Source organism: Corapipo altera, unplaced genomic scaffold, assembly GCF_003945725.1.
Source record: "Corapipo altera isolate COAL_440 unplaced genomic scaffold, ASM394572v1 161, whole genome shotgun sequence".
In the NCBI taxonomy this organism is placed as follows: domain Eukaryota; kingdom Metazoa; phylum Chordata; class Aves; order Passeriformes; family Pipridae; genus Corapipo; species Corapipo altera.
The window spans coordinates 1,454,603-1,468,848 of NW_020884979.1; the positions used below are offsets into that span (position 1 = coordinate 1,454,603).

General features: G+C 53.9%; 2 protein-coding genes across 3 annotated transcripts; both read right to left on the minus strand.

Annotated features, from left to right (window-relative positions):
* Window positions 1-879: 879 nt before the first annotated feature.
* NPFFR1 (neuropeptide FF receptor 1) lies at window positions 880-5,077 on the minus strand. The gene is made up of 4 exons (XM_027665593.1): window positions 4,974-5,077; window positions 3,032-3,331; window positions 2,114-2,213; window positions 880-1,771 (listed from the first exon to the last, which is right to left on the minus strand). Exons 1-4 carry the CDS (start codon window positions 5,005-5,007, stop codon window positions 973-975), a joined length of 1,233 nt encoding a protein of 410 aa, XP_027521394.1. The 5' UTR covers window positions 5,008-5,077; the 3' UTR covers window positions 880-972.
* Window positions 5,078-6,117: 1,040 nt separating this feature from the next.
* LRRC20 (leucine rich repeat containing 20) lies at window positions 6,118-13,830 on the minus strand. 2 transcript variants are annotated; one of them, XM_027665668.1, is made up of 4 exons: window positions 13,735-13,830; window positions 12,464-12,613; window positions 10,812-10,979; window positions 6,118-6,700 (listed from the first exon to the last, which is right to left on the minus strand). In XM_027665668.1, exons 1-4 carry the CDS (start codon window positions 13,814-13,816, stop codon window positions 6,549-6,551), a joined length of 552 nt encoding a protein of 183 aa, XP_027521469.1. In that variant the 5' UTR covers window positions 13,817-13,830; the 3' UTR covers window positions 6,118-6,548. The 2 variants fall into 2 exon arrangements, with proteins under 2 accessions (XP_027521469.1, XP_027521468.1); XM_027665667.1 differs by having other exon boundaries at window positions 6,118-6,719.
* Between the last annotated feature and the right edge of the window lie 416 nt (window positions 13,831-14,246).

Genomic DNA, 14,246 nt, shown 5'->3' on the forward strand with positions numbered 1-14,246 from the left:
GGGATGGGATGGGATGGGATGGGATGGGATGGGATGGGATGGGTGGGACAGGAGTGAGATGGGATGGGATAGGACAGGGATGGGGTGGGATGGGATGGGACAGGGACTGGGATGGGATGGGATGGAGTGGGATGGAGTGGGTGGGACATGGGTGAGATGGGATGGGATGGGACAGGGGTGGGGTGGGATGGACAGGGATGGGATGAGGTGGGTGGGACAGGGATGGGATGGGATGAGATAGGATAGGATGGGATGGAATGGCCATAACAGTGTGGGGTGGCATGGACTGCCATGGTCTGGCACGGCACGGCCATAACAGCATGGGATGACATGGCATGGCCACAGGGTGGCATGGTCCAACATGGCCATGACAGCCTGGGGTGGCACAGTCCAGCATGGCCACAAGAGAATGGGGTGGCTTGGTGCACTGTGGCCACAGCAGTGTGCTTTGGCATGGTCTGGCATGGCCATGATAGCAGGGCAGGATCCAGCATGGCGTGGTTTGGTCCAGCGTGGCGTGATTTGATCCAGCACAACATGGCTTGGTCCAGCCAGCCCGTCATGGCTCGGTCCAGCCTAGATGTCCACAGCACTATGGTATGGCATGGTGCAGCACGGCCATGACGGCATGGCTTGGCCCAGCACAGCCTGGTATGGGCCAGCAAAGGCCTGCACAGTTCTCCAAGCATGGCACAGCCCAGGACAGCCCATTCTCCCTCCCTGCTCCCTGGTCCCAGCACTCCATGGCCCCATGGCTGGACTGCAGCTGCATGAAGGGGGTGCTGACAGAGCACAGGTGCCTGTGGTGCTGGGGGGCTCAGCTGGGGCCCTCTGGATGGTGCTGTGGGGGGAGCAGAGGAGCCAAGGCAGGGACGTGGCATTGGTGGGATGTGCCTTTATTTCGGTGACCTGTGGCCCATGAGGTGCCAAATCCCCGCTCCCCACCCCACAAGTCCTCAGTCCAGAGGCCACTCAGCCGTCCCAGGCGGGGGCCCCAGCGCGGCGCAGGGCCAGCGGCCCCGACTCGGACACGGGGGGCGAGTCGCTGGTCCGTGCCTGGGTGAAGACGCGGTTGCGGGTGCCGAGGAAGGTCCCGTGGCCGTGGCTCCGGGGGGTGTAGGGCCTGCGGTGGCAGCACCGGAGCAAGCAGAGGGGGTTCCTGAAGACCTCCTGGAAGCCTCGTCGGAAGTTCTCGTTGAAGTAGCCGTAGATGATGGGGTTGGCGCTGCTGTTGAAGAAGGCCAGCCAGTGGGCGAAGGGGTACACGTAGACGATGACCAGGTGGAGCTGGCCCTCGCTCAGCCACCCGTAGTCCGTCAGCAGCAACAGCGTCCAGAGGGGCAGCCAGGAGATGGTGAAGAAGAGGGCGACGATGATGAGCATGTTGATGACCTTGGCCTTCCTGCGGGAGATCCTCCTTCCCTCCGGCTCCTCCCGGCCATGGGCAGGCGCCACCGACTTGAAGAGCTTGAAGGCGATGCGGGCGTACATGACGATGATGAGGGCGAGCGGGGCCACGTAGATGTGGGAGAAGAGGACAGTTGTGTAGATCCTCCTCATCCCCGTCTCGGGCCAGGCCTCCCAACAGGAGTAGAGAGGGTAGGAGTTGTTGTAGGTGTCCACCATGAAGTGGTGCTCCTCCCTGGTGACAGTCAGGGTGATGGCAGCGGGGCACATGATGAGCAGGGCCAGCGCCCAGATGATGGCGATGGTCAGCAGGGCTTTCCTCAGCGTCAGCTTCTGCCGGAACGGGTGGACGATGCAGCGAAACCTGTGGGAGGGCAGATGGCAGTGGCTTTGGGCACCTACTGGGACATCCCTGGGGAAGGAGGACAGCCGGGACCCGGGGGTGTGAAGGGAGGGTGAGGTGGGTTGCTCTTTACATAAAGCTTTTGGTGGCAGGGGTGGGTTGGGGTGTCTCCAGCTTTGGTGTTTTCACGGTGGGGAAGGACAGCTTGCTGGAATGCCCCATGGACAGCTTAGTGGTCCTTATGGAGAGCTGGGATGCACTCCTGACATCCCCAGGAGCTTTCCCGTGATGGAAACCACACAGGACACCTGAACCTGCTGGAGGCAGTTGGCCCCACATTCCCACATTCCCAAGCCAACGTACCTCTCCACGGCGATGGCCACCAGTGTGAAAACGGAGGCGGAGACGGACATGCCCTGCACCAGGCCACTCATTTTGCACATGGTGTTGTCAAAGGGCCAACCTGTGAGGGGACACCGTGGAGGTTGTATGTGTCTTGGGCTTGGCCAGCTCCCTTTAGATGTCCCCATCCACTGTGTTGTTGCTGGGGGATGCTAAATCCTGCTCCTAAGGGGGAGTTCATATGGACATGGCCTTTTGCAGCACAGATGCTTGGAGAAAAAACCCAAAATAGGTAAAAAAAGGTGCATATTACACTCTTAGGAGCTCAAGGAAGATGGTGGCTGCCATTTCTCCTGCCCTTGTCTAGGGCTTGAGCTGTTATCATGGGGACCTACCTTGGGATCCTCAATCAGAAGGACTTTCATCTTGTTTCTTGACCCCAATGCCAAGGCAATAAATATATCCCGCCCCATAATCAGTAAACACAAACTCTGCCCTGTGGCCTAGCTGCCACTGTGGCTGAACTCTGACAAATGTCACCCCTTATCTTTGGAAAGGGCAACGGGCACGGCTGAGCCATCACAGAAGAAGATGGGTGCAGGAAGAAAAGGGCTTTTTTTCAGGGTTGCTTGATGAAGAAGGGCTGAACTTTAAATAAATATGCAAATGCAGCATTAAGATTATTTTGCCAAAAATAGTCAAAACCTCAAAGAAAAAAAAAAAAGGATGTTTCCCCCCTAAAATAGGAGCTCTAAGTGAAATCACACCTTTCCTCAGGTGTGGTTGAGTGGCCACCACCTGCCCTTCTCATCCTCACCAAAAACACCACCCAGGGCTTGGCCTCATGCGTGGGGGGCAGAAGGTGAGTGGGGGATGTTCCTTCCCCCCACCACTTTCTCTCCCCTGTCCTGTGCCTCGCCCCTCCACTGCCCCGCTCACCTGTGATGAGGTTGTCCACCAAGGTGGTGGGCATGCAGAAGATGCCCACCAGCAGGTCGCTGATGGCCAGGTTGAGGAGGAACATGTTGGTGACCGTCCGCATCTGGCGGTTCTTCACCACGACGAAGCACACCAGGATGTTGCCGACCACGCACATGAGGAAGATGAAGGTGTAGGCCAGGATGAACATGAGGGCCACAGGGGAGGAATGCTGGTAGTAGGCCAGGAAGGTGTAGTTCTCCCTCAGGAGGTGACTGTAGCTTGTGGTGCCGTTTGGCCACCAGGTGCCACTGGAAGGGCCTGGGGAAGGGAAGGCAGGAAAATGAAGCTGGGAGAGGGTAAAGCAATTATTCCCTTCATTTCTTAATGCCCTCAGAAGTGGGCTTTCATGTTTATTCCAGTGCCCAGCCTGGCTGGGACACATCCTGTTGGGATCATCACAGTGACCCAGCAAGCCCCGTCCTTGGGTTGCGCAGCTCAGGGTACTGCAGCACGTCAGGTGAATCATTATTTTATATCATTACTTTTAAAATCATTCTTATTTATATAACTCTTTTGATGAGGAATTAGAGCAGCCTAGAAGGCATCCTGATCACACGGGGTTTTTTAGGGACAAAGCAAGGAAATAAATCCACATCTTGACATTTCAGTGCTCTGGCCTTATGGGAAGCTGTATCCATGTGGCCCCCGTCATGGCTGGCCAGGGAGCATCCCTGCTCCCGAGTGGCTGCTGCTGCTTCTCCTTGTGCTTCCAAGGTTTACAGTTTGAGATTCCCTAAAATCTTATTCTCCCTGGCAAACCTGCAGTACCTGAGGGAGAGGGACTGGGGTAGAGGAGACTTTGCCCTCCGTTTAACATATAAAGCAATAATTATGACTCTGATCATTATCTGGGAGCTTCTAATGGAATGGGGGATGGAATTTTGTCACTACGGATTTAACAGCGAGCGGGTCTGGGCAGCTCCCACCCTCGGGTTTCCCCAGCGTTACGAAGGCAGGGACGCGGGAGGATGCCGGGAGCAGCAGCTGCCTGCAGTGGTGACGGGACTGACTCCGGGAAAACCCAGCCTGCAATTTTAAGGGAAGAAAAGGCATATTTTATCTCTAAGGTTCAGCCTAACTGCCTGCAGGTCAGCCCTGCTCTGAGAAAGCCTCCAAAGCCACTGCGTGATGGGCAGCTGGAGCATCCCCCCATCCCTGTGCCGGTGCCGGTGCTCAGCTCGCCGACCAAGGTGCTTTTCGAGCCACCGGGACTGCCTTGGCTTCTCCAAGGCTCCTGCACGCAGGAAGGGCCCCTCCAGCCCCTATGACGGTGTCCGGGGCGCAAGATTTGGGCAAGATGTTTCCAGCCGGGCTTTAGAAAGGTGCTGGGCGGGTTTGCAGCCCAGGGACACAGGGGAAGGAGCGTCTTGGAGAGGCAAGAAAGCAGCGGGACTGGGGGGCAAGATTCTCCAACCAGTCTGCACTCACATGACCCAGCTTCGTTAGCAGGAGCAAAGACTGTAACGAGATTGCCCAAAATGTACAATATTAACCCCAAAACTTTGCTGGACTTAACCTTTTTTGGGCTGCAGTGCAGCATTAGCGGGAGGTGGGTGTCCTATGGAATTAGAGGTGGTTTTAAGAGCGAGGTGGAAGACGGGGAAAGGAAAATAAGGGGTGGCTGAGCACCCAGGGTTGGTGCTGGATGAATGGGTGGATGGATGAATGGATGGATGGGTGGATGGATGGATGGATGGGTGGATGGATGGATGGATGAATGGATGGAGGGATGCAGGCATGGAAGGGGGTACCGGGCAGGGGGTGAGGGACCGCTTGCCTCCCTGCCCGGCTGTGAGAAACCACCGCAGGAAAAGACTGGGCTGATGGAATAGGGGGCTGGGGACGGGGGGACGGCTTTTGTGGGGGGATAAAATGAAACAAACCAGGTCTCGGTACTCACCTCCGCCGGCCCGACCCGGCTCCGGGGGCTGCATCGCTGGTGCGCGGGGGCTCCCGCCGGGGGTGGGGGGCAGTTTTGCCCCCGTCCCTCCCCCGGTTCCCCGCGCCCGGTCCCGAGCCCCGGTGCCGCTACCGCGGAGCCGCTGCCGCGGTGCCGCCGCGCCGCTTGCGGCTGCTCGGGCTGCAGCGGAGAAGGGGAGGGGGCGGCGGGGGGACAGCCTCCCATCGCCATGGATACCACCGGGGGACCCACATGCAGCCCCCCCATGGATGAGCCAGCGCGGAGACCAGGAGAGAGAGGGAGCAGCTTTGCTCCCCTGGGAAGGGTCGGGGTCTACGTCCCCCTCGCTGCCTCCGAGGTCCCCACGCTGATGCTGGCAGCTGATGGCCAGTGTCCCCAGCAACGCCGGGGCAGAAAACATGCCAGGAGCCACAACGCGGGTGGGGAGGATCCCCCTCCATCACCCCATGCGGTAGGGAAAGGCAACACGATCTTTAGGGATGATGGTCCTGACTCCAAGCTGCTCCATTATTCCCAACATCAACAACCTGCTTCTTACCATGGTCTTCACCAAAGTTTGGCAAGTCTAGAAGGATTTACAGAATTAACCCGTCCTGGCTGGACACACGCCACTGGGAAGTGTTTGTCTCTTAAAAAAAAACACCAAAAGAGCAAAACAGGGAGCTGTTTAAACAAACCATTTTGAGATAACACCTGTGGTTTCTCCCAGGAGTTTGTGTTTTTCCTTTTTGCAGGCAGCTGCTATTGGGACACGGGTGTGCTTGGCAGTGGCCTCCCTGCCACCGAGGAGCCGCTCTCTCCAGGACATTTCTTCCTGGGAGAGAAAACAGCACTTCCTGAGGACCGACAGCCCCGAGGAGATGGGTGCACACACCTGGGGACACCCACGGGGTGAGCAGCGTGTGGGAACCTGCTGCTACTGGTTTGCTCCGATTTCCATGGTGGAAAAAAAAACAGAAGGAAAACAAAACAATCCTTGGAAAACCAAGGATTTTGCCAAGGAAATACTGCTGAGGTCTGTGCAGAATCCAGCCGGAGGCTGCAGCGAGCAGCTGTGGAGATGTGCTAAGCGACTTCTTTGAGGGGAAGACTGATAATTCAAATTGAATCAGACACAAACCCCCTCGGTGTAACAGGAAAGCGTTTAATCAGGCACTTGGCACACCGAGATGTCGGCAATTCCAGGGCGAACCCTTGCGGCCCCGGGGATGTCCCCCACCATCCCGGCTGCTCCCCATCGCCGCCCAGGCAGGAAGGATGGAGCCGAATATCCAACTTCCCCCGGCTTTACCCAAACCTCGCACCGCATGCGCTGCAGCTCCTCTGCATCCCCCGAACACACAAGCGGGAGATTCCCTGGCTCGGGAGCCGGCAGAGCCATCCGCTCACGGAGGAGCCCCGCTGCTCGCTTTTAATTAAAGTAAAATGAGGGACTGGCTGCCTCGCCGCAGGTTTGGGACAGGAATAGGGGCGCAGCAGGGACTGACCTAAGCCAAACCACTCCCGTGGGCAGTCGCCCCTCGGGACAGCTCGCCTGGGCACCCCGAGACCCTGTCAGGCTTCAGGGATGGGCTCCTCTGGTGACAGCAGCAGGTCGAAGGGGACGAGGGGCCGGACGAGCAGCCGCACCTCGGGGCCGACGGGGTTGTCCCGCAGGTTGAGGCTCCGCAGCGATGCCATGGACGCCAACTTCTCCGTCGGCACCTCTGCAAAGACAGCGCGGAGCTGAGAACCCGTCCCGGCGTCTCCTGCCGGGGAATTCGGGGAGGCGGAGCGGGGGAAGCTCCTCTCGATGGACAGCCTGGAGCTTAACCTGCTCCTGCCGCTCTGCAGGCTTTGATCGCAACAGAAACGTAATCAAATCCTAGATTATACGGCTACTCAAACAAATGGTTATGGGTTGGGCTGGATGATCTTAGAGGCCTTTTCCAATGATTCTGTCATTCCGTGAAATGCCTTTGCGAGAACACCATGATATTCAATGTGGACACTGCCCTCCAGTTCTCCCAGTCCTAATAAACCCCCTGCTGGGGCACTAAACTGGTGTTCAAAGACTTATTCCCTGATTTTATTCCCAGTGTTGCAATGCCCAGGAGCCTTCACCAGGCTAACAGGAGAGCATGTGCTCTTTGCCCTCTTTGGACAGGCTGCAAAATGGCTCTTGGCCATCAACAGGAACCCTCCTATTTTGCAATTTCCATGAATTTGGGTGTTTTCCTTTAGAAAACATTACATTTACGAACTTAACATTAAGAAAAGGTGCAGTTCTCCTGGATGGTCCCAGTGTGAATCCACTGACGGCAGAGGAGTGAAACTGATACAAAACCCTAACCATTTAGGTCATTCAAAGGTGATAGATTTTTTGTTCCAAATCACAATATTTTGGGCCCGCCTGATTTACCAAAACAAATTTCTTCTCAATTTGGTCACTAAAAGACCAAGAGCCTTTTTTATCCCAGCTCCCATTTCTTCTGCCAACACCTAGAGCAGAACTGTGGTGTTGTAATTATAGCTGGATGATTATGTGATTTTTAGACCATGAAACTTGCTTTATGCTGGAAAAAAGCTCAAACACTTCGATGCCTTTGTTTTTTCCCTCATTCTCCTCCAGAAAACAGTGCTATTTTCCATACCTGTATTTCTTAGCAGCTCATCTCTCATCAGGCAGAGCTTCACATGATTTGTTTTAATAACTCTTCTTCATGGTAGATTTTTTCACTGCAATTCTCCTGTATCATTTTGCTTTTTTTTTGCCCTTGAGGCACAAAAATAATATTATTTTTTCACAGATCTTCCTGTTTAATCATCTTCTATGTCTGTGCAGTGTGATAAAGTTAAAAGCGCTTACCCCCACTTCTCTTGAATTTAGGGAGTTAAGGGAATTATTTTAGGGACCAAGCCTTGCTCTGAGTGGAAACAAGCCCAGCTCTGCACCTTAATTCCAGGTAAGGAGTGGTGACTCACCCTGGCATGAAGGGACAGGCAGGGCACATAGTGCAGCCTGTAGCTGTAAGGTTGTGCCATGGGAGCCCCAAATTCCTCTGTAAACAACCCAAAACATCTGTTGCTGGCTTCCCAGCAGATAAGGCACTTGTGTTTGAGCCTGAATTATTTGTGCTGGCTTCACCAGTCAAGCAAAAAAAGGGGCAAAAAAGGCTTTTCTTAATTAAAGCAGAATATGATGAGTGGCAAACCCAGTTCCTTCAGATGAAAGGGATGCTGAGGGATTGGGAGGCATCTGAGGAGGTGCATATGAAAGGGCTGTGAGGCTTCTGAGGAGCTGGTGATGAACACTAACAGCCAGGTATGGCTGCAAATTGAAGGGGAAAGGACCCTGCTCAGCTCAGAGCTGCTTCCCTGTCACCTTTTAGCATTATCCACATCCTTTGGTGGCACCAGCTCCTCCGAGGCTCCCCCAAACCTGCTGGTGGAGACCCACTCACTGGCAACTCTGTGGTTATTAACAAAAATGCCTTTTCTGTGCCATTATCTCACATCAGGAGTGGTGATAGGACCATACAACCATGGAATGGTTTGGGTTGAAAAGGACCTTAAAGCCCATCTCATTCCAGCCTCTGCCATGGGCAGGGACACCTTCCACTGTCCCAGGTTGCTCCAAGGCCCATCCAGCCTGGCCTTGGACACTTCCAGGGATCCAGGGGTAGCCACAGCTTCTCTGGGCAACCTGTGCCAGGGCCTCCCCACCCTCACAGGGAGGAATTTCTTCCTAATATCCAAACCAAACATACTCTCTTTCAGTTCAGAACCATTCCCCCTTGTCCCATCACTACATGTCCTCAGGAGGACAAAACTAACCACAGCTGCCCCTGGCAGTGACCTGCCCAGCCTTGGCAGCAGTCTCAACATCATCTCTATTGAACTATTAATCAAGGAATAAGGGAAAGAGAAGCTGAAGCTCCAGGCATCCAAGCATCCCCATGGATTTGGGAGCTTAAACCCCTGATTTGATATGTCTAATTATCAGGGAAAGAGTTAAAAGCACTGACAGTAATATATACATAATTACAGTCCAGGTTTAAGAGCTTATTGAGATGAAAAGGGCAGGTTGTGGCATTAAATGTCTCCTTTCACAGAGCCCACAGGTTCCAGGCAGGCATTAATTAATCTCCTTTTACTCTTGTTTCCCTTTAGCTGGAAAACATTACCTACAACCCCCAGTTCAATATGTCTTAGTAGGTCACTCAGCCCTTTTTCAGGAGGTGTTTTTGAGTCGGGTTTGCAGCTCTGGATTGAGTTCCTCCGGCACCTCCGGGAGGGCAGAGGAGGACAGGCAGGACCAGCCCTGGCACAGCACCACAAACCAGGTGATCTGCAGCCTTCCACTGATGGAGAAAGTCGTGGTCCTACCCCAACATCCTCCTAAAGAGAGCTGGAGAGGGGCTTTGGACAAGGGCATGGAGTGACAGGATGGGGGGAGTGGCTTCACGCTGCCAGAGGGGGTGTTTAGAGGACATATTAGGCAGAAATTCTTCCTTGTGAGGATGGTGAGGTTACCCAGAGAAGCTGATGGATATTTCTGTGTGGTGAAATCCTATTTGGCTGTTAAGGAAAACCCAAATTTGTGCCAGTTAAATTTAAGGTGATGGACTCTCCCTAACTCTCCTTCTGCTATTGTGCCAGGCTAGCATGGGAGGAGAAGGTGTATATATATGTATATATATATTTTTATATATATATAAATATAAATACAAGCTCAAAGATAAAGTATAAAACCATATTAATATGTAAAAATACATACATACATATATATATATAACATAAACTCATGTGCAGGTGGGCCTGGAAGGTATTTAGTAAGGACTGGTAGGAGCAGTGTGATTGCCCAGACTTTTGTTTCCTTGGAAAAATGGGCTGAAGCCCCCTGGCTTTGTAGCCTCTACCTTTTCCTTTTCCAGAAAATGTGTAAAATAAGATAATCTCACCTCTTTCTGAAGCCAGACAGCATTGTGTGCACTACTAAGATACTAAAACATTTTACCTTGAAATTGTTAAACTTTACTCTTTTTTTTACTTTTCCCAAGTCTGACAACCAGCAGCCAAGGGGAGCCTGGTTTCTCTGGCTCCCATGGAAGCAATATTTAACGTGTAATGCTTCTGCAGGCGCAGCTGGGGAGCAGCTGATGTGATGCTGTTAATAAAACCCCTGTTTCAGGAAGCAGCTTTCCCAGCAGCAGCTGAAGCAATCCCAGATAAAACAGTAGAATTGAGCAGACTCAATATTCACCTCCCTGGGGATCTGTGTGGGCTGTGGGATGCTCCAACCTGGGCTCTTTGAAAGCTCCCTCCTACATAAATCCCCTTTTATCCGTGTGCAACAGCTGCCCCCTCTGCCCGGCTTTTGGGGACTCCAAAGGCTTCAGCTTTGCACATGAAAGATTCTCCTGTCACTGCAGGGTTGAGGGGTGAGCGGCTCTTACCATTCCTTTAATTTCATTTTTAGGGGATTTTGTAGTGTTGCGGCTCCTACCTTCTCTGGGAAGTGTTCAGGTGGGCTTGTGCCCTTGCTTTGCCCGGCAGCAAACATCCCAGGGATGCTGGGCTCTGCAGTCACGTCTCTTTTTTAAAGAAATCTGGTGATTTTGAGTCAGCCCAGCTGGAGGTGCCTGAAAGAGCCATATCCCGGTGTGGTGAACGGGGTGACTTGAATGGAGCTTGATTCCCTCAGTGCCTGCAACGGCTTTTCCTTGGGGTGCAGTGAAAACACAGGAAAGGCACGTGGCTAAAGGGGCTCTGGCTATTTAGCATCTCCCCTGCACCCCTGTGCCCTCACCTCCTGTGGGAAAAGGCTCTCCTCACCTGCAATCTCATTCTCTTCCAGGTCGATGGTCTCCAGGGAGGGGACAGTGGCCAGGGGCTCGGGGAAGCGCCGGAACCTGTTTCGGGAGAGGTCGATGGCCCGGAGGTGCAGCAGGGAGGTGATTTCCTCGGGCAGGCGGTGCAGGTAGTTGCCTGCCAGGTTGAGTTCTGCCAAGAGAGGTGGTGGTGAAATAATTCATGAATAGCTTAATTTACAGCCTCTGTCCCCCTTGGGCTGCCAGGTCCAGCAGTGGGTCTCCAACTGCAAAAATGGGAATGTTTTGCTATTTCCCATGGTATGCCATTGTACTTTTGCCTGCTGGGAATGCCACTTTGAGGACGGATGTTTTTCTTGGCTTCCTCAGGCTTTGCTAATGAAACCTGTGCTGCATGATGCAAGCAGGGGATGTAGAAATGACGAATATTTCCTAGTAAAATCAGCACAATTAGCTCCCCAATGGACACTTGTCATGGCTTATCTTCATGTGCCTGAAACCCTCCTGAGGAATAAACAGAATGGTGGAAGAGTTCCTATACGTGAAAAATAACTCTGTAGAGTTCACTCTTCTGTGGTGTTTCCCTAGCAATGAGCTCCGATGGGGCCAGGAGCAGCACTCCCCCACCAAAGTCCATAAGCCATGGGAACAGAACCCAAACCCCAGTGTCCCAGCGCCCTTCTCCAGTGACACAGGGCTTTCTGCTCTATAAATACCCACAGGAGCTGCCCTGCCCCTGCTAATACCTGGTATTTATAGGTCCTGCCTTATTCAGGCTGTCCCTGGCCCTGAGGCATCTCTACCCAGCAACAGCCCTGCTGAGACCTGGCATGTTCATCTCTGGAGTGATCCCTTCGCTGGTGGAACAAAGCCCTTGCTGGGAAACCAAACTTTTTTTCCCTTCAGGGCTCGTTGTGCTGTCTAGCAAACAAAAATTGATTTCCTTTGCTCAACATGTTTCTTTTCCCCAGACTAGGGGAGCTCCAACTCCACAACAAGAGAAGCCTCCCCAGACACACACCACAGTGGCAGTTGTGTGGCGCATTGTGCAAGTGAAATAATTGATTTTATAAGCTGCCAGAGCAGCCCCAGTGCAGTTTCCAGTGTTTAGCATCATGGCACTGAGTGCTCTGAGTGCCTGTACAGCCATATTTTGGTGGATTAGCTTCTGGTTGCTTTCAGTGGGCTCCACAGGGATGTGTCCCCATGGCACTGATGATCATCCCCATTTCCTGCAGTGATTAACTCTCACTGATGTCTCACAAAAGGGACTAATTAACCACCCCCAAGCCAACATGCCTTCAGCAGTCTGGAATGCCCCATCTGTGCCATGCCTTGTTATCCACAGGAGCGACTTCAGCTCCCTCCAGCTCCTTGGAGGGAGCTGGAGGATGATGAATGACCCCCCCAGCAGCCTGGCCACTGCTGGAAGGTGTCACAACGTGAGTTTGGGAGGGTGGGTGTGAGCAAAACCAGTGCCCTCTTCCTGCAAGGGGTGGGAAAGGTAAGGAAAAATGGATTTTTGGGGGTCTGGATAAGTCTGCTTGGAATGAGGTGTGAGCACAGAGGAGTGAAAATTGCAGAGGGGAGACTCCCCAGTGCTGTGCCCCTGGGGATCTTTGAGGGTGCCAGGGTGTGGAAGTGGCCGTCCCTCACCTCTCAGCTGGCTGAAGGTGGTGACAAATCGGCTGGTGATGGACTTGAGCTCGTTGTTTGCCAGGGAGATGCGATGGATCCCCTCGGTGACGCTCCTCATGGCTTTGTAGATTCCAACAGGGAAGGTCATCAGCTTGCAGTTGGCCAGATCTGCCCTCGGAGAGAACCCTGGCACCTTGTAATGCACCCAGCTGGGACGGAGCCCTGCTTTCCACCTGCTTTTCCACCCCTTACTCCTCGATTTGCCCATCTAAGTGCTGTCCCCTGCCTACTCCTCTCCATTACAGGGATATTTGCAGCCACCTCTGCAAGCACCAGGAGTTTGATCCCAGCAGGAATGCCAGGGCTGTTCTGCCTTAGGCATTCAACCCTAAATCACATTGCAACTGCTTCCAGGCCACAATGTTTTTTTGGAAACCCTGGCCTGTCCATGTCTAATAACTTCAGTCATGCCTCTTCCCTGTGTCCCTAAACCCCTGGGGTTGATGGAGCAGGGCAGAGATGCAGCCTCCACGTCTGGTGGGGATGGAGCAGGGCTTTCCATGGGCACGCTCCTCACTGGTGATGGGTGTTTGTCCCATGGCAAGCAGTGAGAAAGGGAACAGGGTTTGGCTGTGCTTCTCACCTCTTGGCGATTTTGTTTTGCTCTGAGTTGTTTCTGCTTCCCTTCCTGGGAGGTGCTGGGGATGGAAACCTCGTATCCCGGCCCCGTGATGCTCAACCTGGGCTCTGCTTCCACCCCCTCCCCAGAGCCATGAGCTTGTTCCTCCCACACTTCCCTCGCTGGGGAGGATGTGGAGGGGCTGAGGGATGAAGCTCCAGCTCCCCAACTGACGTAGGCTGGTTTATATCCCAGCACCGGGAATCCAGCAGGAATGAGAGGCTTTCATCCCTCTCCTTTGATGAACTGCTCCGGGCACTTGGATATTAGCTGGAAACGAGGGGTGAAATTGCAGGAAAACACAGAAAACACAGATCTGACAAGGCAACGTGGAGAAACCCCTGCTCCTGCCACCGCCTGCAAGGAGGGACTGCATTCCTGAGACACGTCCCATGGGATTACGTGCCATGGCTGGGAACCTGCTCTAACTCTGGGGGGCTGAGAGCCCTTTAGGGGAGCCTTTCCCTCCTCCGGAGCCACGGGTGCAGTGCCCGTAGGGAATGCTCACAGCTTTTTTTAGACTGTGGCAGCAAAAAATAGAGCCCCGCTCCCGGATACCCGATCCTTCTCCGGGCCCCGAGCGGGAGCCGAGACGGAGCTCCGGCCTTACCCAGGGAATCCGTTTTGTTCTCCACCGTGTCGTTCACCTTCCTGGCCACACGGGCCACCGCCTCGCCCATCCTCTTCTGCATGTGGGCGCCCGGTCCCGCCGGGAACGCGCTCCGGGCGGGGGGATCCACGGCTGGAGGAGGAAACCAACCACTCCGGCCTCTCGGGAGAGGGATGCTAAAAATAACCCGCAGGATCAGTGTTCCCAGGGGAGGGAGGGGGGCTGTGCTGGGGCTGGCATGGCACTCAGGGATGTGATTCCCGGCTTTCCAGGATGGCACATTTGGGATATGGGGATGCATCCCCTTTGCTGGAACGGGACATAAGGATGCATCCCCTTCTCCTGGTTTGGGATATGGGGATGCATCTCCTTTCCTTGTCTGGGACATGGGGATGCATCCTATTCCCTGGTTTGGAATATGGGGATGCATCCCCTTTTCTGGAATGGGACATAAGGATGCATCCCCTTGCCCTGGTTTGGGATATGGGGATGCATCCCATCTCCTTGTTTGG

What these genes read in the sequence shown, in the direction of transcription:
- LRRC20 (XM_027665667.1), bottom strand. Translation starts at nt 13,816, where the DNA reads ATGCAGAAGAGGATGGGCGAGGCGGTGGCCCGTGTGGCCAGGAAGGTG. An exon ending in GAACAAAACGGATTCCCTGG is followed by an intron (nt 12,614 to 13,734) that starts GTAAGGCCGGAG and finishes CTCCGAGGGCAG; the next exon opens with ATCTGGCCAACTGCAAGCTG. An exon ending in CACCTTCAGCCAGCTGAGAG is followed by an intron (nt 10,980 to 12,463) that starts GTGAGGGACGGC and finishes CTCTCTTGGCAG; the next exon opens with AACTCAACCTGGCAGGCAAC.
- NPFFR1 (XM_027665593.1), bottom strand. Translation starts at nt 5,007, where the DNA reads ATGCAGCCCCCGGAGCCGGGTCGGGCCGGCGGAG. An exon ending in GCCGGGTCGGGCCGGCGGAG is followed by an intron (nt 3,332 to 4,973) that starts GTGAGTACCGAG and finishes TCCCTTCCCCAG; the next exon opens with GCCCTTCCAGTGGCACCTGG. An exon ending in GTGGCCATCGCCGTGGAGAG is followed by an intron (nt 1,772 to 2,113) that starts GTACGTTGGCTT and finishes GCCCTCCCACAG; the next exon opens with GTTTCGCTGCATCGTCCACC.